Raw genomic sequence first — 27865 nt, forward strand, 5'->3', positions numbered from 1 at the left:
CTGTCCATGGAGAAACTGTCTTCCATGAAACCAGTCCCCGGTGCCAAAAAGGTTGGGGACCCCTGGCTTTAATGACTATTCTACATCCATGTCCTTTATCCCCATGACAGGTTACTTTTACTCTCAAGACCCAGCCCAGATCTGGAGGGTGGCGGAGCGGCTAGAGGTCGGCATGGTTGGCGTTAACGAAGGCTTGATCTCCTCCGTGGAGTGCCCTTTCGGTGGGGTGAAGCAGTCTGGCCTTGGGCGAGAGGGCTCCAAGTATGGCATTGACGAGTACCTGGAGCTCAAGTACGTGTGCTTTGGAGGCTTATAGGATTCCTTAGTTCTTTAAAAAATAAGAAAGGAAGCTTCGCCACATGTATGGGGACATGCCATCCATTATTTTAAATAAGCCCATAGGGTATCTGAATTAGGAATTTTTTTTTTCGGGCCTCTCACTGCTGTGGCCTCTCCCATTGCGGAGCACAGGCTCCAGACGCGCAGGCTCAGCGGCCATGGCTCACGGGCCCAGCCGCTCCGTGGCACGTGGGATCCCCCTGGACCGGGGCACAAACCCATGTCCCCTGCATCGGCAGGCGGACTCCCAACCACTGCGCCACCAGGGAAGCCCTGAATTAGGAATTTTTTTAAAGCTCATCCAATCCTCGTAATCTTAAACAGATGCAAATCCTACCCCTCCCCCTACCTGACTAGGGACCAATACATGCCATGCGCCTGAGGCCGCAGACTCCCCGAGAACCAGCGTAGGGTTTATAGCATGAAGCCCTGGACTCCACCACGACCCCATCTGCCTCAGAGCAAAGTGCAGCGTGAGGCCAGCCGGCCCCCGCAGCCCCATGGTCACGGCTGGATCACTGCCTGGGCGCACTAAAGACACTTGCTGGGTATTCCGGGGTGTTGCTGCAGAGGCCGAACCACTCATTTTTTAAGACTTCAGAAATAGCACGGAATTGCTTGTGTTTCTTTGAGACACGAAGGAACCCCTCTCCCTTTTTCGACCATTTTTAAAATTGAAGTCTCCATTGTCCTAAATTAACTGCTTAAAGGTTTTTTCCTTTCTGTGCTGTTTTCCATGTCATGTTGTTTCCGTTAGGAAATGAGCCTAAGCATAAAGCAGCCTGGTGGGATGGATGGCCCACGAGTAATGGCCTGGCCTGGCCTTGTCCCCGTGGATGTGACATTCAACCCCTCCCCGCCCCCCGCCGCACCCGCATCCCTCAGGAGAGTGGAGATTCTATACATGCCTTATTTAGCTCCATGGGCTATTGTGAGCCTCAGAGAAAGTGAAAGTGTTTGCCAAAAAGTAAAAATTCAGTGTAAGTGCAGGAGTCGTCATTATTATGAGCAGCACGTCCCAGCCCCGCTTGGGTGTCCGGCGGTGGCTTTGCCAAGGTGAGCGGAGGTTGGTACCCACCTGCCCAGCACCTGAGCCTGAGTGAGGGCTCGTCACCTGCAGCCTGCTGTTTCTGTTCTCATGAAGCGCTGCTCCTTCACCTGCAAAAGAGCAAAAGCACTTTCACGACAATAATCCCAAAAGGAAAAAGAATTTCCATAATTGCCAATTGGAAGAGGCATGAGGTTTTGCCCTTCAGGCACCTTTTATCCAATAAGAGTTTTTATAGTTCATCATTTAAAACAAAAACAAAAAAACCCTATGACCACTGTTTCCTGTCACTCTGAAAACTCAGATTAAAAACACACTAGGCTTTTCTGTATCATGTCTCCGTTTGTCCTGATATACAAGGAAAAGGAATAAAAGCTGTTCCTGGTGGAATAGACAAGGATGAAGCACCTCCTTTTCCACTCTCTCTGTGTGCACACTCCACTGACATTCTGTGGATATTTTGGGGAGCAGAAGGAAAACATGAATGAAAGTAGTGCTAGAGGCAGTCACTCCTGGACCCAGCTGGGATGTAGCGTCCCTCACTGAGCCATGGGGAGCTGAATAGCTAAAGGTCTGAGATGTCCCTGTGCACAAAAGTACCATGGCTAGGGCTTCCCTGGTGGCGCAGTGGTTGGGAGTCCGCCTGCCGATGCAGGGGACACGGGTTCGCGCCTGGTCCGGGAGGATCCCGCGTGCCGCGGAGCGGCTGGGCCCGTGGGCCATGGCCGCCGAGCTTGCGCGTCCGGAGCCTGTGCTCCGCAACGGGAGAGTCCGCGGCAGTGAGAGGCCCGCGTACCGAAAAAAAAAAAGAAAAAAAAAAAGTACCATGGCTAGTCTTGGAGCTGCCTTGTGTTTGCCCTGGGTTACATCTGCCATCTCCCCTAAGGCCCAATAAGGAATGAGCTGAAATCCACCTCCTGGTAACATGCATCGCTCAGACCCTGTCCAGAATCACGTACGCATCATATTGACAGTGAGTTTCTACTTTTTAGTTTTAGGGTTGTTTTATGTAACACCCTAATTACTTAATATTTAGGTGTGTCCATCTGGTTGCTATTAACAATAAAAATGCTCTAACACTCGTTTTTAGAAGTCTGGAATACTGGTGCTTGAAATGTTTGGAGGAATACATTCAAATACATTTGTAACTTTGTAAATCAGTGAATGTCTTGGCTGGGTGGCAATTTTGAGTTTTCTAGTATATCTGGCTCACCAGGTACATAAATTGAGGGCCAGACACTCATTCCAATATCTTTGATTAATTCTGGAATTAAAATAATTTGAAAAGGAAGTAGCTTACTGTTAGTAAAATTGTTCTGGGTTGTGGGGAAAACAGAGAAGTATTTTTAAATGAACATTTTGGGGGCTGTTTTTCAATAAGGTAACCATATGTGATGGATTTTTTTTAATGTATGTTATAATATGAAATAGAAAAGGACCATTAAACCAGGGGTTGGCTCACAGCCCAGATCTGGCCTGCCGTCTGCTTTTGTACAACCCAGAGCTAAGTATGGTTTTTATATTCCCAAAGGAGTGGTTGGGGAAAAAAAATCAAAAGAATGGTATTTCATGACACGTGAAAATTTTGTGAAATTCAGATTTCAGTGTCCAGAAATAAAATTTTATTGGAACCCAGCCACATCCATTCATTTACCATATGATCTGTGGCTACTTTCTTGGCAAAGTTGAGTATCTGCAGCACAGACAGTATTGCCCACAAAGCCTAAAGTATTTACTCTTTGGCTTTTTACAGAAATAATTTGCCAACCCCTGATCTAAACCAAGAGGGAGATATTGACCTTCCCCCGTTTATGAGGCATTATATCATTTTATTGAACACCTACTGTGTAAAAAATACTTTTCTGGGCCTTGCTCCAGTGAATTCTCACCAAGAACTTCCCAGCAATTATCACATAACTCATATGAAATTACCCAGAGAATGGGAGTCTATTGGCCTTGAAAAAAAACACGTCTCAATTTACTTTCCCCAGCTATGCAGGGATTCTCATTTAAAAAGCTCCTCTGTACCTATTATCTTTATCCATTTGAGTAGCTTTTAAATACAATTTTATGTCAAGCGCTGGTTCATCTACCTTTATTTTTATGTAAAGACTCAGTGAAAGTGAAGATCAGAAGCACAATGCAAATAACTATTTTATTGTAAACTTGTATCATTAACTTTAAACTGTGCCACATGACTGCCTTCTCGGAAGGCTGGAGCCCAGGGTTTTAACTGTTCACGAGCAGCTATGGTAGATAGCATTTTACTTGAATGATATTTATGCTGTGATTTTTTTTGTGCTGTATTTTATGGGATAAAACTTGGGAATAAGTGTAGTTGGAAGTGTGGAAATATTTTGTTTTTTAAACATGCACAATTCATTTTTCCAGTTTTTGATAATTGTATGTGTGTGTCAATGTCTTGTCAGCAGAGTTGTGCGTGTGTAACTAATAAAGGTTGAATTAACAGAATTTCCTCTTTTTATGTCAAGGTTTCTGGTTTGTGGGTTTTTTTCTTGCCAGTTCATCATTTGAGTTTACTTTGGAGATTATTAGACCAGTTTGGATATGTATGCCACCCCAAAATATGACTGTAGGAGTTCAGGACATGCCAGCCCAAAAGATGCCACTTTGGCACAGGTTTTTTGTGAGCTGAAGGCAATTAAGAAGCAGATACAAGAAAAGCCCTCTCTCTTCCCTTCCCCCTCCATTTGCCTAAAAGCAGGATACAGATGTATAAAGTTGCTCCCCTCCCTGCATCAGGAGGGAAGGACAAAGGTTAATTCCCAGAGACAACTTCAGGCCCAATCAGCCTGGAATCTAAATAACAAATTTTACTAATTAGCTTTTATCTCCGCCCTTGAAAGCCTACAGCTGCTTTCCTCTGTCCTGTCATTTCTCCAGAGATTTATTGTTCTTTGCTGAAATGCTCTGTCAGCTGAAGTTTTAAGCCACCTCTTCGAGTTACTCATTTCTCCCTGAGTGTGTCCCATGTTTACATGAGATATACATGTTAATAAACTTCTGTTCGTCTTTCTCTTGTGAATCTTTCATTGCAGTGGTCTCAGGCAAGAACTCAGAAAGGTAGAGGGAAAATTATTTTTCCTCTCCTACATGTATAAATGGTGCCCCCTTGACTAGTGTGTGAATCTCTTGGGCAGGGAACCTGCCTGTGAAATTTGGTACCCTAGCACCTTCCTACAGGACGGCCTGTAACAGGGAAGAACATTTTACATTCTATTACAAGTTAATCACTAAAGGGATGTTGCCTATAAGCTTAAACTACACATAACGGCCCATCTCTGGGAACCCTGCTTCCCAGGTAATGAGCATTAAGCTAAAATACCTTTGTTTAGCTCACAGGAAACATCCTGACCAGGCCCACCTGTGAATGACTGCAAGGAGGAAGAAATTAACATATCCCCTACAGAGGCCGACCGGAACCAGGAAATGTTTGACTTTACTCCCTCCCCTTTTAGTATAAAAGAAACCTGCATTCTAACTCAGGCAAGATGGTTCTTTGGGGCACGTTCTTCTCCATTTGCTGGCTTTCCGAATAAAGTCGTTATTCCTAGTCTCTTGATTATTGGCCTGTTGTGCAGTGAGCAGTACAAGCTTAGACTTGGTAACAGGCCTGTTGTATGATTCGCGCTCATTAAATGTTTGCTGAACTAAATTGAGAATTTACCTGGTTTGCAGGTGTGGTTGCCTAAGAAAGGAGGAGCCTCCAGCTTTCTCAAATACACCAGCTTCACTCCTCTACGTGTGCCACTGTTATCCATTATGTACTTTTTTCAAAGGTTGGGTTTTTGGATACAGAAATGTATGAGGAAGACATTTCTGAAACCCTACCTTTCAGATATAATCACTGTTAATTATTTAAACAGCATATCTTATATTTTCATCCACTGTTCATTTATATTCTAAGAAATTTCACGTGGCCTCATTGAATCCAAATTGTAGCAGTAGGCCTTGAACAAAGGTAAGGTTTTCTCTGGAAGAAAGAATACACATCTCCCTTTGTCATTCCATTTATTGCATGCATTTCTCTTAACCTGCTTTTGATTTTTAAAATTACTTTGTTACCAGGAGAAACGATCCACTTACCTCTTGTTGACCTGAAACAAACAGACTCCCAGATATTTCTCCAGCAAAGACGGGTTTATTTGGTATCGGCAGAGAATTGCAACACAGTGCCTGCATCCATAGCGAACCGCTTGCAAGCCCCTGCCCAGCAAGGGAAGAAGAACACTTTTATCGGGAGGAAAGGGAAGTTGGGAGGCTTCTAGTGAAAAACTTCATGACTTTTCATTGGCTGAGTCCTTACCAGGGAAGAGAAGTCTTCCTTTTTCCTGTTGGGCTTTACTATCATCACAGGGTGTGAGAGCTCCCCCTTCTGGTCGCCCGACTCTATTTACTTGAAGTTTCTGTTCATTTTTTATACTCTCAATTTGTGGGTTTGTTCAATGCTTGGCCTAGGCGTCTGCTTAGAAGCAAGTGTATTTTCATCTTCCTACTATTTCTAACAGGAAATTTTCACCTGTTACAGCTGCTTTATCTCTGATTTAGCTTGCAACAAATTTAAAAAGCAAATTAGTGTGGTTTTCATTTATCAAGTGTGGGAAAGCTGTCTGGAAAAAGAACAGGTCCTGCATGGTCTGAGTGTTGAAAGGCTACAGGGATATTCTATTTGTGCGCTATTTATAAATGAGTGGAAATGGATTTGGAAATTGGTGGTCTGTAAATTTACCTATAATCCATCCATTTTATCAGCTAACCAGGAAGGAGTCGCCACCATTTAGACCACAGGCAACACCACTGTCCCGGTGGTTTAGTGGACAAGGATGTGTTTGCAGATGTTCTGTCAGATTATATAAGGCTATGTGCTTTTTCCTGTTGTGCTAAGACTCAGCACTGAAACTCTGGGCTCATCTTCAGGAGAAGAGTAGTAACTCTCACCATGTAGGCTTCAAATAAAGGAAGAGAGGTAGTAACTCTCACCATGTAGGCTTCAAATAAAGGAAGCTTGGCTGTTTGCTAAGCTCATCTCAAAAAGGGAGGCTCTATGGACCACTTAGTAGGAGAAATGATGGTTTTGCCTTTTTAAAAAACTTGTTCCCGACTAATGGAAACGCTTCTAGTGTTTCGCAATTAATCATGAATCTGTATGTTTCCCCTCAAAATCTTTTGACTTTTTATTTTTAAATACAGTTGTCCCTCAGTAATCCGTGGGAGATTGGTTCCAGTACCCCCATGGATCCCCAAATCCACCCATGCTCAAGTCCCTGATGTAAAAGAGCACTGTACAGTCGGGCCTTCGGATCCGCGGTTCTGCATCTGCGGATACAGAGGGCACAGTGTAATTATAAGTGCACAGGAAGTGGCAAAAGTAATAGATTCCTGTGTACCCTTCACCTAGCTTCCCCCAGAGCTTAACATCTTACGTAACTAACACAATATCAAAATCAGGAAATACATACCGTTCATACGATCCTTATACCAATTTCACCAGTTTTTCCATGCAAGAGTCACACGGATGATGGAAACTAGATTAGGGGATGTAGTTTAAGCACACACACACCTTAATCTAATTTGCACCTCCCCCAACTGAAGGCATTTTCCAGCAGAGGGCAGACTACCATTAATGTCAGAGAAACCAGGGGAATGCACTCTTTCGGCAGCCGGCAGGCAGCCGAATCTAAGCAGGGGAGAGAAGACAGGCAGCACTGAGCACCCTCAGTGCCTCCCCAAATCCTGTCCCCCACGGGGAGGAGGGAGCCGGGGGTGCTACTCTAGGCTCCAGCAAATTTTTTCTGTAAGGGTTCAGATAGTAGATATTTTAGGCTTGAGACACAGTCTGTGTTGAAACTACTCACCTCTATTGTTGTAGCACAGAGGAATGAATGAGTGTGCCTGTGTTCCAGTAAGACTTTATTTATGGACACTGACATCTGAATTCCATGTGAGTTTCACGTGTCACAGAATATGATATTTTTTTCAACCACTTCTTAGCTCACCAGCTGCACAAAAACAGGTCGTGGGCCAGCCTGCTGCCTCCTACTCCAGGGAAATCCCTCCACACAGAAGCAGAAAGAATAAGTATTCCCATCCTCCTCAACAACAAGGAGGCATTACAGAGACTACAGACACCTTTATTCAGATTAGCATATATGTTTAATAGTGTTATATTGGAAATGATACGTTGTCAATACATGGGAAAAAGATAACATTAAAAAAATAAAACCAAGACTTCAGCCAAAGCAGCTAAGAATCTTGTCAGCCTGTGAGCCCTGCCAATGCCCTCTCCCACATTCTCGGGCCCTGCTTTTCTCATCTATCCTGAGCTGCCAGGGAGCTTCATCTTCCCAAGGCCCTTAATGCAAAGTGCACAAGAGAAGAATGTTGGCTGCCATTCCACCTCACGCTCTGCTCCTCCGATAACAAGAGAGGACCCACTTTCTGATCACTGGTGTGGCCTTTATTTCTGCTGCACCATAGATTCAAGATCTATCTGTGGTGGAAAGATCAGACCAGCGGGGCTGGAGACAGAAAAGGAGGAGTGACCTGGAGGGGTGGCCCTGGGGGTGATCCAACAGAAGAGATGAGGCAGGCTTCTCTCCCTTTGTCTTTCTTGGTCCTAGGAACAGAACTTCCAAGTGGTCCAAAAGGTCCACCAGAATTTGCCCTCCAACAGTTGGAGGTGGGAGTTCTTTGTGTAGGGGAGGAGGGTGGAAAGCATGGACTTTGCAGCTTACAAAATTTGCATTTGATTCCTAGGTCCACCACTAATTGGCCGTGACCTTGAGCAAGTTACTTAAACTCTCTGGGCCTTCATTATGTGCAACATGAGAGGAGTATCTACTTTTCCAGGATGACCGTAAGGATCAATGAAGTATGTAAAATACGTGTCTTATGTACATAGCCCTTCACAGATGATCACTCCCTTCTCCATCACTGTGCTCTACTGACCTCATGTTTAGGCTGCCATCCTCTGTGCCAGAAATTTCCAGTTGTGCACAAAAATAATGTAACCCTGGCCACCGGGTAGGGCAGATTTTAAGTGTATGAAGCTAAATGTTCATGTAAAAAGCATCACATTTTCCTTCTAACACCATCGATAGTATTGAGCTGGCTGGATATACAGAAAGTGTAGACATAAGCAGAGAAATTATTTTAAAAATAAAATCACACTCCTGTGCTTTTTACTTTTTTTTTTTTGCCACTCCTTATAAAGCAGAATAATTAAAAATAAGACGGTCTCATGAGGATGAATATTAGCAGCAGGAACAAAAGCACCGGAAAGCTTAATTTTTTGCAAGGCCCATGGGAACTGTTTTCTCTATTGTCCTGTCCTGATGATTTCAACCTGACAGTTTCATCACGTTGCTTCTCCACTTAGTCCTAGCAAAGCAATCCTAGTTTTCCCCTCGTGTGACAGAGGCTTGTGCAACAGAATATTGCTTAGGTGTGGTCACGCTTGTCTGTGACGGGCCCCACCTCTCATTCTAATCTCTCCACAAAGAACGCCAAGGGCACCACCCAGGCCCCCAGCCTCAGGACCATGGGCGGATGGGGAACAATCATCAGCTAACCAACTTGTCAGGCTACAATTAACTCCAAGTCCTTGCTCTGGGGTGCTGCTCTGGGGTTGGGGATGCTTTAATGTTTTTTTCATATATTTAAAATAAGATATTTAGTAGAAAATGGTTTAATATATTTTTAAACATATGAAGTGGATATCTGTGTCAAGTTATTAGGGAAAGTACCTGTAGGGGCCGAGTATCATAAGCACACCATCCTCATTAAGACTGATTGTATTTCAGAGTTTGGGAATACAGTCGGCCCTCCCCCACCCTCCCACATCTGCATCCATGGGGCCCACATCCCTACGGGTCCTGCATCCACGGACACGGAGGCCCGACTGTATATATTACCAAGTTGCTGAGTCTTTATTCCTACTGATAGAGGTCCAAATGCATGGCCTATAGCACATACTCAATAAATGTCTAAGGAATTAATAATCACTTTTCTTGTGTTTCATGTAAACTGGGACTGAGAGAGGCCTCAGTGTGGCTTGTTTTTCTCAGAGAAAGAAAAGGTGAAACATGCTAAAATGCTACCTTCAACCTTCAACCTACAAGTCAGCAAACCCCACCTCCCTCTCTGTTGCCTCCAGTCCTCAGAATACAATTCTTATTTAGCTCTCGAACTTCCAAGAGCTGCTCTGTAGAGAGAGCACAGAAATGGCGGTTGGCATAGCGAAAGAGTGAAAACAGGAGAGCTGGGCTCTGTATGGGTGTCTCTTCAGCACAGAAAACTTGCTGGACAGAGGACAACCCATTCCTCAGATAAAGCATCTTTTATATATATATATAAAAATATATATATAGACACACAGCCCTCAGACTCCAAGGGTCCTACGACAGAAACCACGCTTGGAAAGTCGTCTTTAAAGGCAATCACAGCTCCTAAGAGAAATTGGCCCTCTTTACATCATGTTGAACTCATCTTCTGCAAGGGTCTGCAGATAGAAACAGGTTAATCTTTCTCTTAACATAGGAACACTGTGCCAGCTACAAAAACACAAAACTCTTTTAAGTATCTACCTTAGCCTCTTACCCAACCTTTAGTCCCATTAACAAGCATCTCAGTTAAAAGAGCAATGTTTTTGTTTTGGTTTGTGTCTCAAAAACCCCAGAAGACAGGTCTTTTAAAATATGGGGACACACCTCCAGCCCAGTGTGAAAGGATGGGAACACGCTATTCTAACAAGAGTTAATTTTGTTTTGAACTCCCATTGACTGTCCTGGATTAAAGGATTCCTGCGAGCGTCCTTCCATTTCACAACCGCTCCATTATCTGTCCTTTGAGCAATAGCTGAAGGAAGCTCCGTTTCTGACGGATCCGTTCATGGAAACCTTTGGATTCCCTCGCTCCATCCTGTCTCGGCTGAAGATCGTGTCCTGATCACTGTCAAACTCAGACTCAGACACCATCAAGCTGGAGTTGTGTTCTGTGCTTCGGTGCTTAATACCTAGGGAGAAGCAGACAGATGCATCTTGGGGGAAAGGGCATTTTCCCTCTCAGCTGCCCATCATTCTGGTCCCAGGCACGGAGTCATGCGCTCTGCACATGCAAAACGATCACCCACAACGCAGCAGGCGGTTGGGGTTTCCTAGTGAGTATTAACAGGGGCTTTGGAATCACTGCTGAGCTTGAGCCCAAGCTTTGTCACTCACCAGCTGTGTGGCCCTGGGCAAGGTACCTAACCTCTCTGGGCTTTCAGTCTCCTCATCTATTAAATTAGGAGCTAACAAAGCATCTATTCCACGGGTTTATGGTGAAGGTTAAGTGAACTCGTGCATGTAAAGCTCCCGCTGGCGTTTACCACTTAGTAAGCACTCAATAAATGAAAGCCATTATGATTTTACCACTTGTTCCCATCAAGTATTTTTAGTAGAATATTTGATTGCTGGGAGTTAAAGTAAGAGAAGGGACAGGTATGTGACCCCTGCTCTCAAAGAATTTATAGTGTCTAGCTAAGGATGTAAGACAAAGACGAGATGAGGGTTCATGACAGGCAAGAAAGTTTTAAAAATAAAATTTAACATGAATCAAGAAGAGACAAGTGCACACTTAGAAGCTTCAGGGATCGTTCACACAGGATGGGATTTGAAGAGAGTGAAGGGTTTGGACAGGAGGACAGTGGAGGAGCATGGAGTATGCGGAGGCATCCAGAAATATTTGCAGAAAGCAGTCTGGAGCAACTGATTCACGTAGGAAATGCAAAAAAAAAAAAGAAAAACAAAAAGAGGCTGGGATCTCATAGAAAAGCACATGAATCCAAGGGAAGCCGTGAAGCTTGGATTTTGTCCTACTAGCAAAGGAGTGACACGATTAAAATGTTGTTTTAAGATATTACTAAAACCCAGTGGCAGGACAGAAGGAAGAGAGAGGAGTAGCTGGAGAGCCAGCCACACACACGGAGCAGCGCAGCATGGAGGAAGGCAGCCCAGGCTCTAGAGCAGACAGCCTGTCCCGCCTGCCTTTGGTGCCTACTAGCTCTGTTACTTGGGCAAGTTGCTAAACTCTTCTGTGCCTCAGTTTCCCTTTCTGTAAAATGGGGATAATCATAGAGCTGTTGGCAGGATTGGAATTCAGTGGTAAAGTGCATAGAATTGTACCTCCTACATATTAAACATTAAGTACCTGCTAACTATTACTGTTGTTACTATTAGTCCACAGGTGAGATCACAAGGGTCTGAACTAGGGGTGGTGGTGAGAACGATGAGGAAAGAGGGCAAGAGATTAGGCAAGATGGAGTGGCTGGAATGGGGACAAGGCATCCTGGACCAAGCACCAGTGTCTGAGCTTTAGAGCCTGGTAATGAGGAACACAGGGGGGCTGTGAGTAGAAACAGGACTGCCAGAAGGGGGAGTGTATTTTGGGAGGCAGGTGGGTGAGACAATGCACCCAAAAGCACTTTGAGCTCTTGGGTACAAAGTCTCTTTATAACACTTCTGATATTAGTTATGTAATACAGACGGTGAACACTTGATAAATGCACGCGATTATGTGGATTTCCTGAGAAGCTTCCCCTGCCAAAGGCCCGAACCACGTTCTCCATACGCGCTCGTCATTCTGGCCTCTATGTTCCTACAGGGCCTCATCCGGCTTCTGTAGGGCTCTGACTCTGGTGTAATTATCCTCCCCTGGGCTCTGAGTGCCCCAAGGCAGGCCCTATGCTTCATTCTCCTCCCCATCTCCAGGGCCTAACTCAGGGTCTGTGCAGATACATGACATTTACATGGGTAAATGTACATGGGTAAAAATACATGACAGATACATGGGTAGATACATGACATTTGCCGTGGACAACGTTCTGCATCTCACAACTTCGAAAGTGATTACAGCCCTCTGTAAGAATCAATTTAGTCATCAATCCAGAATTATGACAAGTCCATAGAATCATTGCTAAGCAGCCTCAGGGGGCCAGAGAAGGTTCTTTTAGTCTCCAAGAGTTAATAAGTGAGAATCAGAGAGTTAACTGAGGTGGTCAAGAGGTAGTTCTCAGCATGGGGATCAATTCATGCTGTGAACGAAGTCAATTGTTTGTAAAAGCGTTTGTGTCCATCTATACACATGGCTGATTAGCTAATGCAGACACTGAAAAATGTTTGGTTTTGAAGTCCAAATGTTATTTTGCGGCATTTTGTGTGTGGCAGACCTAAAAGGAACAGCATTCAGAGATGAGCCAGGGCGAAACAGCATCACAGGCCCCACCCTCCAACCATGAGTAGAGAAAAGCCAGGCACTGGGGACACCTGTTTGAAAAGTAGTCTTATTCCTGGGGTCATTTGGTTCGACCAATAATAGGCATTTCCTATCCCTCACCCATTCATGCCTCAAAGCACTTTGCCAAGTTTTCATTACGTGTATAATACACCTATCGCCTCCCAGGTAGCATATCCCCGGGATTGAAGTAGGTTGATTTTCTTCACAGAATCCCAGTCTCGCTCTTCCTCCCCGGTTAAAGCGCCCACTCCAGCCTGCTGTTCTCCCTTCACCCACGGTGACACTCAGACACCTGGATCAAATAATGGAAAGGCACCAGGAAATCATCTTGGAGGCTGCCTTACCATATTTGGGCCTCAGCTCCATTCTTTCCTGGTCATCCATGTTATCCAGGATTGTGTACTTTGTTTTTTTCCTTATTTTAGTCCTTTTTCGTCTGAAAAGAACAAAGAAAAGGTCAACCCAGATTCTCAGAAAGGGTAACTAGGATCCAGGATTTCAAACACGTGGAGGACGCCAAAGGAAATGTTTTGCCTTTAGAATTTATTACATTCTGTTAATTGGCATCTGTTATTAAGGATATGCATACACAGCCGGATCTGCGTTTGGTGAGTCTGAGGTACATCACGCATCTTGAAGAAACACAGGTCAGAGTAAGAAGGGTCACACTGCTACCACCCTCCTAACTGCAGGCTCTCACCCAGTCCTCAGGCTGAGGTGCCAGGGACCCTTCCAGAAACTCTCAATACCTGTGTGTTGGCCTAGCAAGCTTTTCTCCATGAGTCATTCCTTCCTCATAAAAACCTGGATTAGCAAGTTTTCCCCTCAACCTATACTATCCTGAGATGTCCAGAGATGCAGGAATGAAAAGATGATGTAACTGACAGTCAGAAAAAAAACCCCAACAGAAATTATAATAAATTCCCCCAAGGGAATAAGCAATAACTCAGTCAACACATAAAAACAACTGGGCTGATCCCATGGAGCCCATCCTATGCTTCAGGGGATAATTTGAAAATACACATCAACACCATGGTTAAGATATGTAGAGAACAAACAAAGGCAGTTTTCTGATAGCTTGGTGATTAACAGCATGGGCCTCTAACCCTGGGTTTACTATCGGGGTGACTTTGAGATCATTTTTTGTTACCTCTGTGATTCCATGTTCCCACCTGTAAAATGGGAGTAAGAATAGTCCCTTTCTCATAGGGTTGATAGGAGGTCTAAATAAGATAATACACAGAAAGCACTTAGAACCATTCATCACAATGGCAAATACTTAATAAATGCTCACAGTCAATCACTCTCATCGTCATCATGCTCATCTACTTGATACAAATGTCACAAAGCTGCGGAATTTTTAAAGCCAAGCACAGCAGGGTGACCATCATCCCAGATGGTTCTGGGAAAACTTAATGGGATGGAGGCCTCTAAGTGCCTGTGCTCTCTTTCACCAGTCCTACCTTTGGGAAAATAACCACAAATAAAACTAAAAAAATTGATAAGTGATCTCTGAAAAATAACTATTATTTTGGTATAACCATTATTTCTTTTTATCACGTCTTCTTTGGAGGGCATTTATAGAGTTCCATATAGGAAAGTGGACCCAATGCTGTCTTCTAAGGACTTGAGTAATCACTGTTCCTACAAATCTCCTTATAGAGGGTCAAGCATGGGGTTGTGGAAGGTTCAGACAATTAGGCATCTCTGGGGCTTCTCAGTGGTCAGCTCCATGGGAAAAAAGAAGAAGGAAAAATCTAAAGCAAAACCTCTCTTTGGTGATAGTATTCAGTTTGCTTAAAGTTTTGCACTTATGAAATAGAATTCAGGTAGATTAGATTGTTGCTTCACATACGTAAAATAATATAAATCTAGCATGTAGATCAGTCTACTTCTACAACTCCTTTCTCTACCGAGGGTGGATTAGTCAGGCCACTTAGGTACTGTTCTAGTGAACATAATGCGAGACTGATAGAAAAGAGCATTAGATTTGATACAGAATCACTGAATCTTCTAGAAAATATGAGAGCTGCAATGAAAAAAAGCTGTCTCTAGTATTATTCTATTTAACTAGGCACATAAGCTTCGTGGGGGAGAATGCATTATAAAGCACTTTTAAAGTCAAGTTTCTCTTCATAAAAAGAGTGACTCAAACAGTTCAGCAGCTTCACAAACCCGAGCAAAAGCCGCTAGAACTGTCATATCACCTTCAATGTTGTGTCTTTATTTCAAAGACATAAGTAAGCGTGCCAGGTACCTCTTGCAGCAGCAGATACAAAGCCAAGTTAAACCCCCTGTTAGCACGACAAGAGTTAGAGCCAATGTTGTCACATAGAACACACTCCACTCTGAAAAACAAGAAAACCAGAGTGGACATGTTACATACCATTTGCAAAACAGCTTTATTTCAATGACTCACAATGAATATTTCTGAGTCCTTACAAGCAAAGCCATCTGTGGTGCTGCTACCACCTCGCCAGGCTGGTCGAGAGCCTAAGCAAGGTGAAATACAAATAAATCAAGAACAACTTAAAACAACCTGACTTTCATCCAACTGGTTCAGGGACCTCATGGAGCACATATTTCACACTGACCTGAGAACAGAATAATCTGAAAAAAATAAATTCATCAGTTAAAAAGTAAGGCCTCTTAAACACCCATGAAAGTCACATCAAAATATTCATTCCATGGGCTTCCCTGGTGGCGCAGTGGTTGAGAGTCCGCCTGCCGATGCAGGGGACATGGGTTCGTGCCCGGGTCTGGGAAGATCCCACATGCCGCGGCGCGGCTGGGCCCGTGAGCCATGGCCGCTGAGCCTGCGCGTCCGGCGCCTGTGCTCTGCAGCGGGAGAGGCCGCAGCAGTGAGAAACCCGCGTACCGCAAAACAAACAAACAAAATATATATTCATTCCAGAATCACAGAACCTCAAAACTAGTTCTGGCCTGGTTTGAATAAAGCAAATAAAGTATTTGTATGGTCGCCTATGACATGAAGATGCTTTTCACAGAGCCAGACAGCCACTCAGAAGCTACCTGATCTTCACTTCCCCCACATCCTTGTGGAAATCCAGGGTAAAAAGTTCTGCACCAGCAACTCAGGAAGAGAGAAACCAATGGAGCAAAAACAAAAGGTTTACCTCTATTAAATGTTATATATGCTCCTTGGAATAACAATCCAAGAGCTGGCTATTTTCAAACTTTTATGTAGTAGAGGGTGGGAACATAATTTCGCAGTCAGCTCATCCTAATTTTTCGGCCAATTATGTCCATCTACACCCCCAAGAAAACAAAATCACTCTTAGGAATAGACTGGCATTGAAATACAGTTCCCTCCTCAGAAGAGACTTAAGGGCACCAGCTTGGCCAGCTGAGGCGGTGGTTCCAATTTTTGGTGCCTGCTTGGGCAGACAGCCTGGAAGAATGGGCCAATTTTCTTGTTCATCTGATTCCAGCCAGGTCCACACCAGGAACCACTTCACCAGAAGGTCACACTCAGCTCAAGACAAGGCAGGTGCAATGTGGAAATGGGGACCATGTAGCCCAAAGCAGCCTTCTCGGCAATGCCGGCGATGGTTAGCCAAATCTGCTCTCCAAGGTGAATCTCCTCATCGGGAAGTTTTACGAAAAGCCTTAAACACACCCCCAAGGTGAACTGTGGGAGGATCTTAACCCATCACCACGTGAGCTCGTTCGCTTGCCTTCGGGTGAGAAGAGGGTTGAGTTTACAGCTGCAAAGCTAGGCAGATCTTTCTGACAGTTCAGAATGATTTGTCTGAAGGCTCCTCACCCAAAGCCACCACATCAGGACTCACCACAGTTGCTTTCCCCATCCTGGATATAACGCTGGATCAGGTTCTCCATCCACAGCTGAGAGCAAATGCAGCGCTTTGTGATGGGGTCACAGTGACCATGGCCAGAACACTTCAGGAGGCACCCTGCAAGGAGGCGAGTGGGGCAGAGGTCACCATGGAGAAAAGGGGCTCCCTGGCTTCAGCTGTGTCTTTTCATAGCATAGACCCTGAACAGAGGCATCTCGTTGAATCAAGAGACTCTTACGCTATGAACAGGAGTCCCGGGGAAAGTCTCTCGAATCGACAATCTCATCTGGAAGCAAATGGCAGAAATATGCCAACACCTGAACTGCGAAACAAAAGCCTTAATCATGTAGCAGAAACGTAGCACCCTTTGGTTTAAGAAAGAGAAATTCTAAGAATTTATCCAGTGAAAACGACTGGGGATGTGCACCAGAACTTATCTACATTGCAGCATTATTTAAAATCAACCTGACGGTCTGTGAGTAGAGGACTGGTTGTATAAGTTGTGGAACATATCTAGGATGGAGTACTGTGAGGTCATGAATATGTTATTGAGGGATGAATTTTAAAAGATTTGAGAAAATGGTCATAATATGATTTGAAGTTAAATACCAGATTAAAAAATTATATATCAAATTATCCTGATTGTATTAACGTGTTTCTAGAGATGGGGGAACTGGAAGGAAAAACATCAAAATATTAACAAAAGTTATCTTTGGATGGTGGGAATTCTAGACTCTAGAATCTAAAGGATTATTCTAATTTTTTTTGTCTTCTTGGATATTCCAAATTTCCTACAATAAATAAATACTACTTTTGTAGCTAGAAAAAAAGGAGTTCTTAAAAAAATTAATTTACTCCATATTACAAAGAAAGTCAATTGTGGATAGGTATACATCTGAAACAAATTAAATTTTACTCCCCAAATGGTATCACAGTCCCCAGTGTTTATTGAAATGACCTGGGATAAAGACCACATTTCCATCCACACATATGAATGAGTTTGGTGCCAGGAAGAGGCGTCAGGCAAGCCACTAAGAAAAGAGGTACCACTGGAAGGCACTTAAAAGCTATCTTAGGGCTTCCCTGGTGGCGCAGTGGTTGAGAGTCTGCCTGCTGATGCAGGGGACACGGGTTCGTGCCCCAGTCTGGGAAGATCCCACATGCCGCGGAGCGGCTGGGCCCGTGAGCCATGGCCGCTGAGCCTGCGTGTCCGGAGCCTGTGCTCCGCAACGGGAGAGGCCACAGCAGTGAGAGGCCCACGTACCGCCAAAAAAAAAAAAAAGCTATCTTAGATTTCCAAGAGTCTACATAACACCATGTTCACAACCTAAGGCATGATGTCCCAGGTCAATAAATTATATAAACATGGCTTTTCCAACCAATAACACGTATCTGTCTTTTAATACTGTTCTGACCATCTAAGTATGAAATCTCTGACCATGACCAGTATGAAAGAGTATGGTTTTAAAAACAGACCATAACTGTTGTTTGTCTCCAGTTTCCCTCAAAGACAGAGCATGGTTGGCAAATGTATGTTGCAGGAAACCAGCTGGAGACATAAATGCAAAACAAATCTCTGGATGCTAAAGCAAAGATGTCCACATGTCCTCTTTCTGTGCCAGTAAGACATAGCCACGATCAGCAAATCTGATTCTTTTAGAATATTCCCGTAGGGGTTGACATGGAGAAATTGGAAAGATAATGAAATACTGAACTTCATTCCTACTTAAGTCAAAAAAGACTATGAGGGCTTTCCTGGTGGTGCAGTGGTTGAGAGTCCACCTGCCGATGCAGGGGACACGGGTTCGTGCCCCGATCCGGGAAGATCCCACGTGCCGCGGAGAGGCTGGGCCCGTGAGCCATGGCCGCTGAGCCTGCGCGTCCGGAGCCTGTGCTCCGCAGCGGGAGAGGCCCGCATACCGCCAAAAAAAAAAACAAAAAAAAAAACAGACTATGAGACCTGGCTACTGTCCCACCATATAGGAACCAAATCATATTTCACCTTCTCCGAAAAATCTTTTCCTTTAACCTGGGTAATTATGTTTCTATAAGACTCCCATTGCATTTAATTGGATGGGATGTCTAGTCCAGTGGAATCCAATTCTGAATATACAACAATTAGGTATTTACATTACTTGAACTTTAAAACTAAAAATAAAAAAGAATATTTCTGATGGGGACATACCTGCTGTGTCAATCCTCAAGACTTTGAAAAGCAAGAAATCAGCCTTTTCCTTTGAGAGCCGCCTGTGCAGATTTCGGGCCACTTCCGCAGCTTTGAGGACCTTGAAAGGTGGCCCAGTCTGTACATAAAACACAATCACGGTGCTGCAGAGGAGACAGAGAGAGAGGCCAGCCACACGGTTATGCAGTGACCAATGTGACACATCCACTCCAGCCATCTGACCTGTGGGGCTGAGAAGACAGACGGCCACAGCTCTGCCACTTGGCAAGGACATAGGGGTGTATTCTGAGGGTCAAGGGATTGATCGGTTTCTATTCACAAATAAAGGCTCTTTGGTCCCAGAGTTCAGCTGATGATAGATAGACCTTTGGATAAAAGGAGCAATGTATATGTGTGTGCAAACAGACATAACCACACACAGAATAAGAACTTTCAGACACATCTTCATTTTTACCTTTTTGTTGAGATATAATACACTTACAATAAAAAGTCACCTTTTTTTTTTTTTTTTTGGCAGTGCTGTGCAGCTTGCAGGATCTCAGTTCTCAGACCAGTGATTGAACCTGGGGCCAAGACAGTGAAAGCCCAGAATCCTAACCACTAGGCCACCAGGGAACTCCCAAAAGTCACCCTTCTGAAGTGTACAATTCAGTGGCCTTCGGTATATTCACAAAGTTGTGCAACTAACACCACCATCTAATTCCAGAACATGGGCTTCCCTGGTGGCGCAGTGGTTGAGAATCTGCCTGCTAATGCAGGGGACACGGGTTCGAGCCCTGGTCTGGGAGGATCCCACATGTCGCGGAGCAACTAGGCCCGTGAGCCACAACTACTGAGCCTGCGTGTCTGGAGCCTGTGCTCTGCAACAAGAGAGGCCGCGATAGTGAAGAGACCTGCGCACCGCGATGAAGAGTGGCCCCCACTTGCAGCAACTAGAGAAAGCCCTAGCACAGAAACGAAGACCCAACACAGCCAAAAATAAGTATAAAAATAAATAAATAATTCCAGAACATTTCCATCATCACAGAAACTCCACACCCACTAAGAGCCGCCCCCACGCCACCCCTCAGCTCCTGCCAAACACTAATCTACTTTTCTGTCTCTGTAGGTTTAATTATTCTGGGCTTTTGATATAAATGGAATATATATGAGGCATTTCACATCTGGCTTCTTTCATTTAGCATAATGTTTTCAAAGCTCATCCAAGTTGCAGCATATATCAGTATTTCCCCCTCCTTTGAATTGCCAAATATTATTCCATTGTATGAATATATCTCATTTTATTTATCCACTCATCAGTCGATGACATTTGGATTGTATCTACTTTTTGGCTATATGAATAACGCCACTGTGAATGTTCACGTGCCAGATTTCTTTTTTTTTTTTAACATCTTTATTGGAGTATACTTGCTTTACAATGGTGTGTTAGTTTCTGCTGTATCACAAAGTGAATCAGCTACACATATACATATATCCCCGTATCTCCTCCCTCTTGAGTCTCCCACATGCCAGATTTCGTATGGACATATGTTTATCATTTCTCTTGGGTATATACCCAGGAGCAGAATTACTGGGTCATATGGTAGCTCTACATGTAGCACTTTGAGGAACTGACAAACTGTTTTCCCCAGTGGCTACACCATTTACATTCCCACCAGCTACGTATGAGTGTTCCAATTTTTCCATATACTTGCCAACATTTGCTATGGTCTGTCTTCTGGATTACAGCCATCCTGGTGGGTGTGGAGTGGTATCTCAATGTGATTTTGATTTGCATTTCCCTAATAGCTAGTGATGCTGAGCATCTTTTCACGTGCTTATTGGCTTTTGTATATTTTCTTTGGAGAGATTTTATTCAAGTCTGTATTAGTTTCCAAATGTTGCCATAAAAATGTACCACAAACTGGGTGGCTTAACACAACAGAAATTTATTCTCCCACAGTGTTAGAGGCTAGAATTCCAAAATCAAGGTGTTGGTAGGACCATCCTCTCTGAAGGCTCTAGGGGAGAATCTGCTCCATGCCCTTCTCTTAGCGTCTGCTGTTGCTGGCAATCCTTGGCGTTCTGTGGCTTGTAGACACATCACTCCAATCTCTACCTCCAGTATCACATGGCAGGTTCTCTGTGTGTCTGTCTCTGTGTCTCTTTTCTTATAAGGACACAGTCATGTTGGATTAAGGGTCCACCCTACTCCAGTATGACCTCATCTTAACTAATTCCTTTTCATTTATAATTCTTTTCATTTCTATAAAGTTGGTAGTGATATCCCTTTTCATTCCAGATTTCAGCAGTTTGAGTCTTCTCTCTTTTTCTTGGTCATTCTAGCTAAAGCTTTATCGATTTTGTTGATCTTTCAAAGAAACAACTTTTGGGGCTTCCCTGGTGGTGCAGTGGTTGAGAATCTGCCTGCCAGTGCAGGGGACTCAGGTTTGAGCCCTGGTCTGGGAAGATCCCACATGCCGCGGAGCAACTGGGCCCGTGAGCCACAGCTACTGAGCCTGCGCATCTGGAGCCTGTGCTCCGCAACGGGAGAGGCCCGTGCACTGTGATGAAGAGTGGCCCCCGCTTGCCGCGACTAGAGAAAGCCCTCGCACAGAAACGAAGACCCAACACAGCCAAAAATAAATAAATAAATTTATAAAAAAAAAAAAAAAGAAACAACTTTTGGTTTTATTGATTTTCAGATGTGTTTGGTTCAGTGTTTGATATAAGAAAGGGAAATGTATGATCCATTTTTGAAAGAGTTCCGTAAAAAAATAACTAGTATTTTTAATTTATTATTTTTCTAAGTAAATTTCAGTTATCTGAAAAGCAAACCTAAACAGAACAGCTGACAATAACTGGCAGATGGATTCACTATGAATAGTAGGTTTTTATTCCCATATTCTGTCTGTCTCTCTCTCTCTCCCCATCCCACTTCCCTGTTCATAAGTTGGATAAGAGTTTTTAAAAACTCAATTAAAATTGTAAATCTTATAAGAAATCAAGGAAAAGGTTGAACCTTATAGACCCTCAGAAGACAGCAATGGTAACCCACAATCCTCTCACACTGAGAGAAGTCTCAGTCCCTAAACACGGGGCAGGGATGAAGCCTGGCTGTGAGGCATCCCCCGTGCATGCCCCAGACCATGCGCACGCCCTCCGATGATACCAGAACTAAAACCCAGCTCCCTCTGACGTTCCCTATGCCTTCCTTCAGAACATTCTCAATCAACAAACATTTACCGAGACTTGTGGGAAGGACCTATAATGATGTTGTCCTTACTGCTTCCCTTTGAGGAAAAAAAAAAGAATATGAATGGGATAAACATGCGTGCAAAGACAGAGAACGAGAGGAAATGGCGAGCTTCAGGCTGGACGGTGCAGTTCTTACCTGAGATCCGAGAGGGCCTGAATCTTCTGAACCTTGATGTCTGAGTCCAGCACATTCAGCAGCACCGCCAGCTGCCTCACAAGGGTGTCCTTCTGCTGTTCCGTCAGCTGCCCAACGCCAACCTGAAGGATCAGCTCCACCAGGCCGCTCTTCTTCGGGTCTGGGGAAATGAGAAGACATGGGCTTTCCACCTGGAAACCCCAGGCTTGATAATAGGAGGAGCAAGGCCTGTGTAATAGTTAAAGAGCTTTAAATGACCCCTGTGTAATTTCTACGCTTAGGTTCTAGGCCTCAGGTCAATTCTTCCAAGTACCACGGGGGCCACTATCCGAGAGTACTTCTTCCTTCTTTTACATCAGCGTGCTGTCTATTCATTTTTCTCCAGATGATAAGGAGGTGTGACTAATCTGCCTCTGGGCTCACGTGAAATTCTGGGACCTCACACACCTCCTCGGGCCTAGTAAGAGAACTATGTCTCCGAGCGCTGCGGGCCCGGCCCAGTTTATGCCGGGGGTCGGTGTGGCCACCTTGCTGAAGCTGCCCTCTCCGCGCTCCCAGGAATGAAGATCTCGTGTCCACCTCACATTAGGTCTTTGTCTTCTGGCAGGAAAACCAAAGTGACCAGGGGGTCCTGCTGCCAGACCCAATTCTCCCTAATGAGTTAGGAGGCTGGATCTGTTTGGGGATAGATAACCACAGGCAGAGGAAACCTCCAGGTGGGCCCAGCTTCCCACACCGGGTTCCACTGTCACCTGCAAGGAGCCCCAAAGGCTGACCTCTCCCCCCCCGACCCCGCTCACGGACCAGCCCCACAAACCCAGGCCCGGAAGCCTGTGAGCGCACCTGGCCGCACTTCCACGGTGGCAGTGTCCATGTCCGAGGAGCCCTGACTGTCAGTGACTCGCAGGTGGAAAGTGTAGACCCCCTCCACCAGGTTGGTGAGCTGCAGGGCCGTGCTGTGGTCAGAGCCATCCATGACATCCTGAGAAATAACCCAGTTCATGATTCAATAGTCAGCTCCCAACCTGGGCCTCTGTTGACCCCAAACCTCGGGGTCCCGTCTTTGTCACACATGCATGATTCTAAGGGGCAGGGTGAACAGGAAGCAAGGTGGTGGGTTAGTGAAGGTCCGGGCAATCCTCAGCGTCTCTCCCACTTTTAAAGCACCAGGAGGCACAATCCTCAGACAGAATTTTGTGAGCTGAGCTGCTTCCCAAGGGCTCTCTAGGAATTACCAAATTCCACCTTACAGAGGGGGAAACCACCGAAATTAGGGCAGAGACCTGGAGGGTGAAGCACTCTCTTTGAAGAGCTTTCTGGGTCTTATTTTTAAAGATAGTTTTACAATGATCTCATCTCGGGTTTCCTCATGGTGTATCAGGTTCACCTTCTCAAATGACCCAAGAGCCTGAGTAGTAACATCTCTGCTCAAAGAATTCGAGAAGAATCTCCCAGACCCTCTCTCTGAACTTGCTAACAGAAGAGGGTGGTAACAAGGGCTCTGATCAGACAGCTGTTATAATTACACTTAGAGGCTAACCCACCATCTGGCTGAACAGTATTCATTCCAGAGTTACTTTAGAAATTATAAAGCATTTTCAGTTCTTTCCCTGGGACCACTCCTTCAGTACATCTCCAAGAGTAAATTTGCATCTCTCAAGTCCTTAGCAACTGGAGGAATGAAGATGTACCTAAATTTACAGCCTAAGAGGCAGAGTGATCTAATGGGGAAAAAGGCCTGCCAGGAGCTAAAAACCTAGGTCTATCTGGTTTGACTAAGGATGAGTTAGTTGACCTTGGCCAAGTCTCTTTCCATCCCTGCATCTCATTCTCTGTACTTAGGAAATGGGAATAGCAATCCTCGATCTATTGACCTATCTGGTACAATGTTGAGGAAAAGGAAAGAATCCATTTGGACCAAAATAGGAACAATGGGGAAGCTAAGGAGCAGAATGAGTCCCATGAGAAGACATGGTTTCAAAGTCCCTCCAGGCTATGGTTTCTGACCCTACACAAAGTCTGGGCAAGGAAAAAGTCGGAAGGGACTTCAGATTTGTTTAAACTGAACAGCAGCCTGCTGCCTCCAGCCCTCAGAAGAAACCTAGAAGCATAAACACCTTAGTGGGGACCATGGAAAGGGAGATGAGGTCATAACAGAGACCTATAGAGTTAACTGTGTTCCCTCATCTGCTGAAGCCCTAATCCCCCAGTGTGGCTCTATTTGAGATAAGGTCTATTAAGAGGTAATTAAGGTTAAATGAGGTCATCGGGTGGAATCCTGATCCCATAGGATTAGTGTCCTTATAAGAAGAAACACCCAAGAGCCCTCTCTCTCCCCCTCCCCTCCCCTCTCTCCTCTCTCTCTCCTGCCACACCCAACCCCCACCCCACCCCTGTGAGGACACAGCAAGAAGGCAGCTGTCTGAGAACCAGGAAGAGAGCTCTCATCTGGAACCAAACTGGCTAGCACCTTGATCTTGGACTTCGCAGCCTCCAGAACTGGAAGAACACAAATATCTGTTGTTTAAGTCACCCTGTCTATGCTATTTTGTTATGCAGCCCTAGCAAACTAATACAGACGTAATGATTCGTGGTCCAGGGGCAATTCTCTTCAAGTACTCACTCCAGCTGCTGGACTCTGGCCATCCCGGATCCACAGATAGGACACAATTCCTTGGTCATCAGTAGACCTTGAACCATCCAAAGTAATGGAGTTATTGGGAAGCACAAGAACATGTCTGCCACCAGCCTGGGCTCTGGGAGGACTATTATTTTCTAAGTCAAATATAGCAAAAATGAAAGCAAAGAAATTGATTTAAAACACTTGTGATAGAAGTGTATCACGAACTATCCACGACTATTCCATCTTGCAGACATGTAGATTTAAAATATCCAAAAAGCATCACTTCCTGCCCCAAATACCCATTAGATAACATACAGACTTTCTTAAAGTTCTTTTTGCACTTAGCTAGTTGTAATTCGGCAGCCTATACGCTGGACAGTTTTCTATTATCATTATAGTTTTTTCTCTTTTTAAAAAAGAGAAATCATGCTCTTACTTATGTCTGGGGTCTGGAAAATGAAAATATTTTGGTTTAAAATATGCGATGGATTATTTTGTACTGGTCCACACTATCTGGCCACAGAAATATTTTCGTTTCTAACAGTACCAAATCTTGCTTGTCTAAGTAAATTGAAGAGGGACGATTCAGGGCAGTGGGGAGAATCTGGCACTGAGGAGGCTTAATTCCATTGTCCATACAGGGAAAGGCTAGAAAGAATAGAAATAGACTGGCAGTAAATTGAGTAAGCCCCAAAATCCTTCTATAAAAAACAATATCTAGACCCTATCGAGCTTCAAAACTGGAACTTAAGACAACCACCCCCTTTTATGCACATGTCCCCATACTTTCTCTACTATTATACATGGCTGAAAACTTCCATAATAAAACGTTTGAAAAAAACTCAAATCGATGTCACTGTGCTGATAAAATTGTTTCATCCTTTCCCAACTGCCCAGCAAATAAAGTCCAAATTCCTCAGCATGACACTTGACACATACAATACCTCAAGGCTGAGCTTCTGCCTTTGTCTCAGCCACCCTCCCCAATGAACTGACACTCTTGCTGGTCCATAATACTGGTGAATGGATTTTACCATCCAGCCATGCTCTTTTACACCTCTGATCTTCAATACATCATAATCATTTATTCATTCACTGAAGTAACCAACATCTTTGATTTGCCATGAGTCTAGCACTGTGCCACGTGGAAGAGACAGAAATATCTGAAACAAAGGTCTTCAACCAGATCATGGTCAAATGGAAAAGAAAAAAGAGACAAGTACATAAAGCAGGATGTCATAGATTGGACCACACATTTCATATTAAGAAACAACAGGGAATTTGAAACCATCTCTGCTCTTAGATTTCCAAGGAAGAGGGAAAACAAAGCATCATGTGGTCACTAGGACATGGGGCTTTAGTTGCCAGTAGTCGCAGAAGGAGAATGAAGCTATTAGGACACACACTCCACAAACAAAAGGAAATGCTGTGCACGTGGACGGAAGAAGAGTGACCTTTGTTTGGCCAAGCAGAGTTCGGTATCTGCTATAGCCAATAAGCAAACACTAACGTTTCTGGATAACCATGGCCTGGCTTAGGGTCTGTGAGACTGAAAAGCAGAAGGGGCCCAACCTCCTCCACTGGCAGATCCACCTGCCCTCTGCCTTGACTCACCCTTCCTCACGGTAACGCTGAGGGTGGTCGTGCTGCTTAGTCCCTGCTGGTCTTTCACCGCTAAACGGAAGTGGTAGGTACCCACCTGAAGACCGCTTACTGTGGCTATAGCTTTGTCGATGTTTTCCATCTCCACTGCGCTGGGGCCTCTGTGAAACAGGACAGTCATTAACAAAAGGCAGGGGGCATGGGATTCTGACGACAGCAGGTATGTTGCTTGTGTCTTTATAAATGCTTCTTTTCACAGCAATAATATATACCATCTAGAGAATTCTAAGATAATTTTGTATTCATTTAGATTCTCTAGTTCTATGTAAGAGTCACAAGTTAAAGCCTATTTCAGACAGAGGCTGCTGGATTCCTGGGAAGAGGATTTTGGAGTCTTCTGTTTTTTTAAACTGAACTGTCAGTGAAATGATCAGAATGGAGCCTTATAAACGATTCCTGTTTCTCCTTTGAATAAAATCAGCTGAAATCCTCAGTTATCTTTCGAGAGAGTGTGGAAGAGGAGAGAGCAAGCCAGGTAATTGATCTCCTGGCTCAAGAGGAATTATTCAATACAGCGGAGTCGTGAAGATCGTGGGCTTTGTAGTCAGGAAGACCCAGGATTGAGCCTCAGCTCTTGCTCTTACCATCTGGGCAACCAGAGACCCTGGGACTGACTCATCTCTGCAAGCCTCAGTTTCTTCATCTTTAAAATGGGAATAATATTATCACTTACCTCTTAAGAAATGACCTAGGATTCCATGAGATTAAGCATGTACAGCACAGAAAATGCTGGAGGATAAAGGAATCCCCTTGAACTCTGCACTTCTGTTGTCTACAGTCACTGCACGTGGTTTGAGTGAGTGCAGACTGGGGGGCCTCGTGAGGACCCCACCCAGGTTCCCCTGCACCACTTCTGTCATGAAGCTTACCTCACACCAAGACCGCCCTGTCCACCTGCCCCAGCTCCACCTCTCTCCACTGTCAAGGAATGTCCATCTTGTCCATCCACACCTGATACAGAATCCAATCAATAGTTCCCTGGCCACTTCTAGAAATGTGCTTGAATACTGACTCCTCAACACGCTCAAGCTGAGTGTTTAATGTAGACAGAGCAGGGGTAATATTAGCTCTCATCCAGGGGGTGAACCCAGCACTCAGTGATGAGATGCGCTGACTACCTGACATGCTCCCAGTGGTAGAAAACAATGCCGTGGTCATCACTGCTTCTGCTCCCATCCAGGGTGGTGCTTTCCACCGGGAAGACCAGCTCCTGATCCGGGCCGGCGACAGCCATCGGAGGCCTGTTGTCTTCTAGAATTATAGAAACGGTGTGAAGAAATATTATCTCTTTGCATTAAGTCTGCCATCCCCTGATTTCTTTATTTAAGCAAATTACTCATATTCAGCTCAGGCAGCTACTAGAGCATGCCCTGTCCTTTGGGAATCCTGGGGTGAAACACTGCAGTCTCCTAGCTGACCCAGGAGTTAAACATTCTAAGTTTGAGATGGGGGTTACAGGCAGCAAGAAATACTGTTCCCTAATATGTACGTCTTTGGTTTCTTTAAAATACCTTAAAAGTCA

The 27865-nt window shown here is 44.6% G+C and overlaps 3 protein-coding genes across 12 annotated transcripts in view; 1 reads left to right on the plus strand and 2 right to left on the minus strand.

Moving 5' to 3' along the window:
- Positions 1 to 5553, minus strand: part of GPLD1 (glycosylphosphatidylinositol specific phospholipase D1) — an 84991-nt gene extending 79438 nt beyond the window's left edge. For both annotated transcript variants that reach the window (XM_073810406.1, XM_073810405.1), the window contains exons 1-2: positions 5495 to 5553; positions 1418 to 1497 (exon numbers count right to left, since the gene is read on the minus strand). The gene's annotated coding sequence lies outside the window, so the exon portion shown is untranslated. The remainder of the gene's footprint in view (positions 1 to 1417; positions 1498 to 5494) is intronic.
- The window catches only part of ALDH5A1 (aldehyde dehydrogenase 5 family member A1), a 34513-nt gene extending 26244 nt beyond the window's left edge, over positions 1 to 8269 (plus strand). For 4 of the 7 annotated variants that reach the window (XM_073810409.1, XM_073810411.1, XM_033863896.2 and 1 more), the window contains one exon: positions 111 to 3859. In XM_073810409.1, the coding sequence (XP_073666510.1) occupies positions 111 to 316 (206 nt within the window). In that variant the 3' untranslated portion in view covers positions 317 to 3859. Of the gene's footprint in view, positions 1 to 110; positions 3860 to 4743; positions 4971 to 8164 lie in introns of those variants that run through there. The other 3 variants (XM_073810408.1, XM_033863897.2, XM_033863898.2) reach the window with 3 other exon arrangements.
- Positions 8270 to 9384: 1115 nt separating this feature from the next.
- Positions 9385 to 27865, minus strand: part of KIAA0319 (KIAA0319 ortholog) — a 78463-nt gene continuing 59982 nt past the window's right edge. For all 3 annotated transcript variants that reach the window (XM_073810404.1, XM_033863892.2, XM_033863891.2), the window contains 10 exons: positions 27462 to 27594; positions 26296 to 26444; positions 24682 to 24833; positions 22902 to 23040; positions 22059 to 22218; positions 18686 to 18828; positions 16495 to 16617; positions 14940 to 15030; positions 13027 to 13118; positions 9385 to 10421 (listed from right to left, as the gene is read on the minus strand). In XM_073810404.1, the coding sequence (XP_073666505.1) occupies positions 10243 to 10421; positions 13027 to 13118; positions 14940 to 15030; positions 16495 to 16617; positions 18686 to 18828; positions 22059 to 22218; positions 22902 to 23040; positions 24682 to 24833; positions 26296 to 26444; positions 27462 to 27594 (1361 nt within the window). In that variant the 3' untranslated portion in view covers positions 9385 to 10242. The remainder of the gene's footprint in view (positions 10422 to 13026; positions 13119 to 14939; positions 15031 to 16494; positions 16618 to 18685; positions 18829 to 22058; positions 22219 to 22901; positions 23041 to 24681; positions 24834 to 26295; positions 26445 to 27461; positions 27595 to 27865) is intronic.

This window comes from Tursiops truncatus, chromosome 10, assembly GCF_011762595.2.
Source record: "Tursiops truncatus isolate mTurTru1 chromosome 10, mTurTru1.mat.Y, whole genome shotgun sequence".
Classification (NCBI taxonomy): Eukaryota; Metazoa; Chordata; class Mammalia; order Artiodactyla; family Delphinidae; genus Tursiops; species Tursiops truncatus.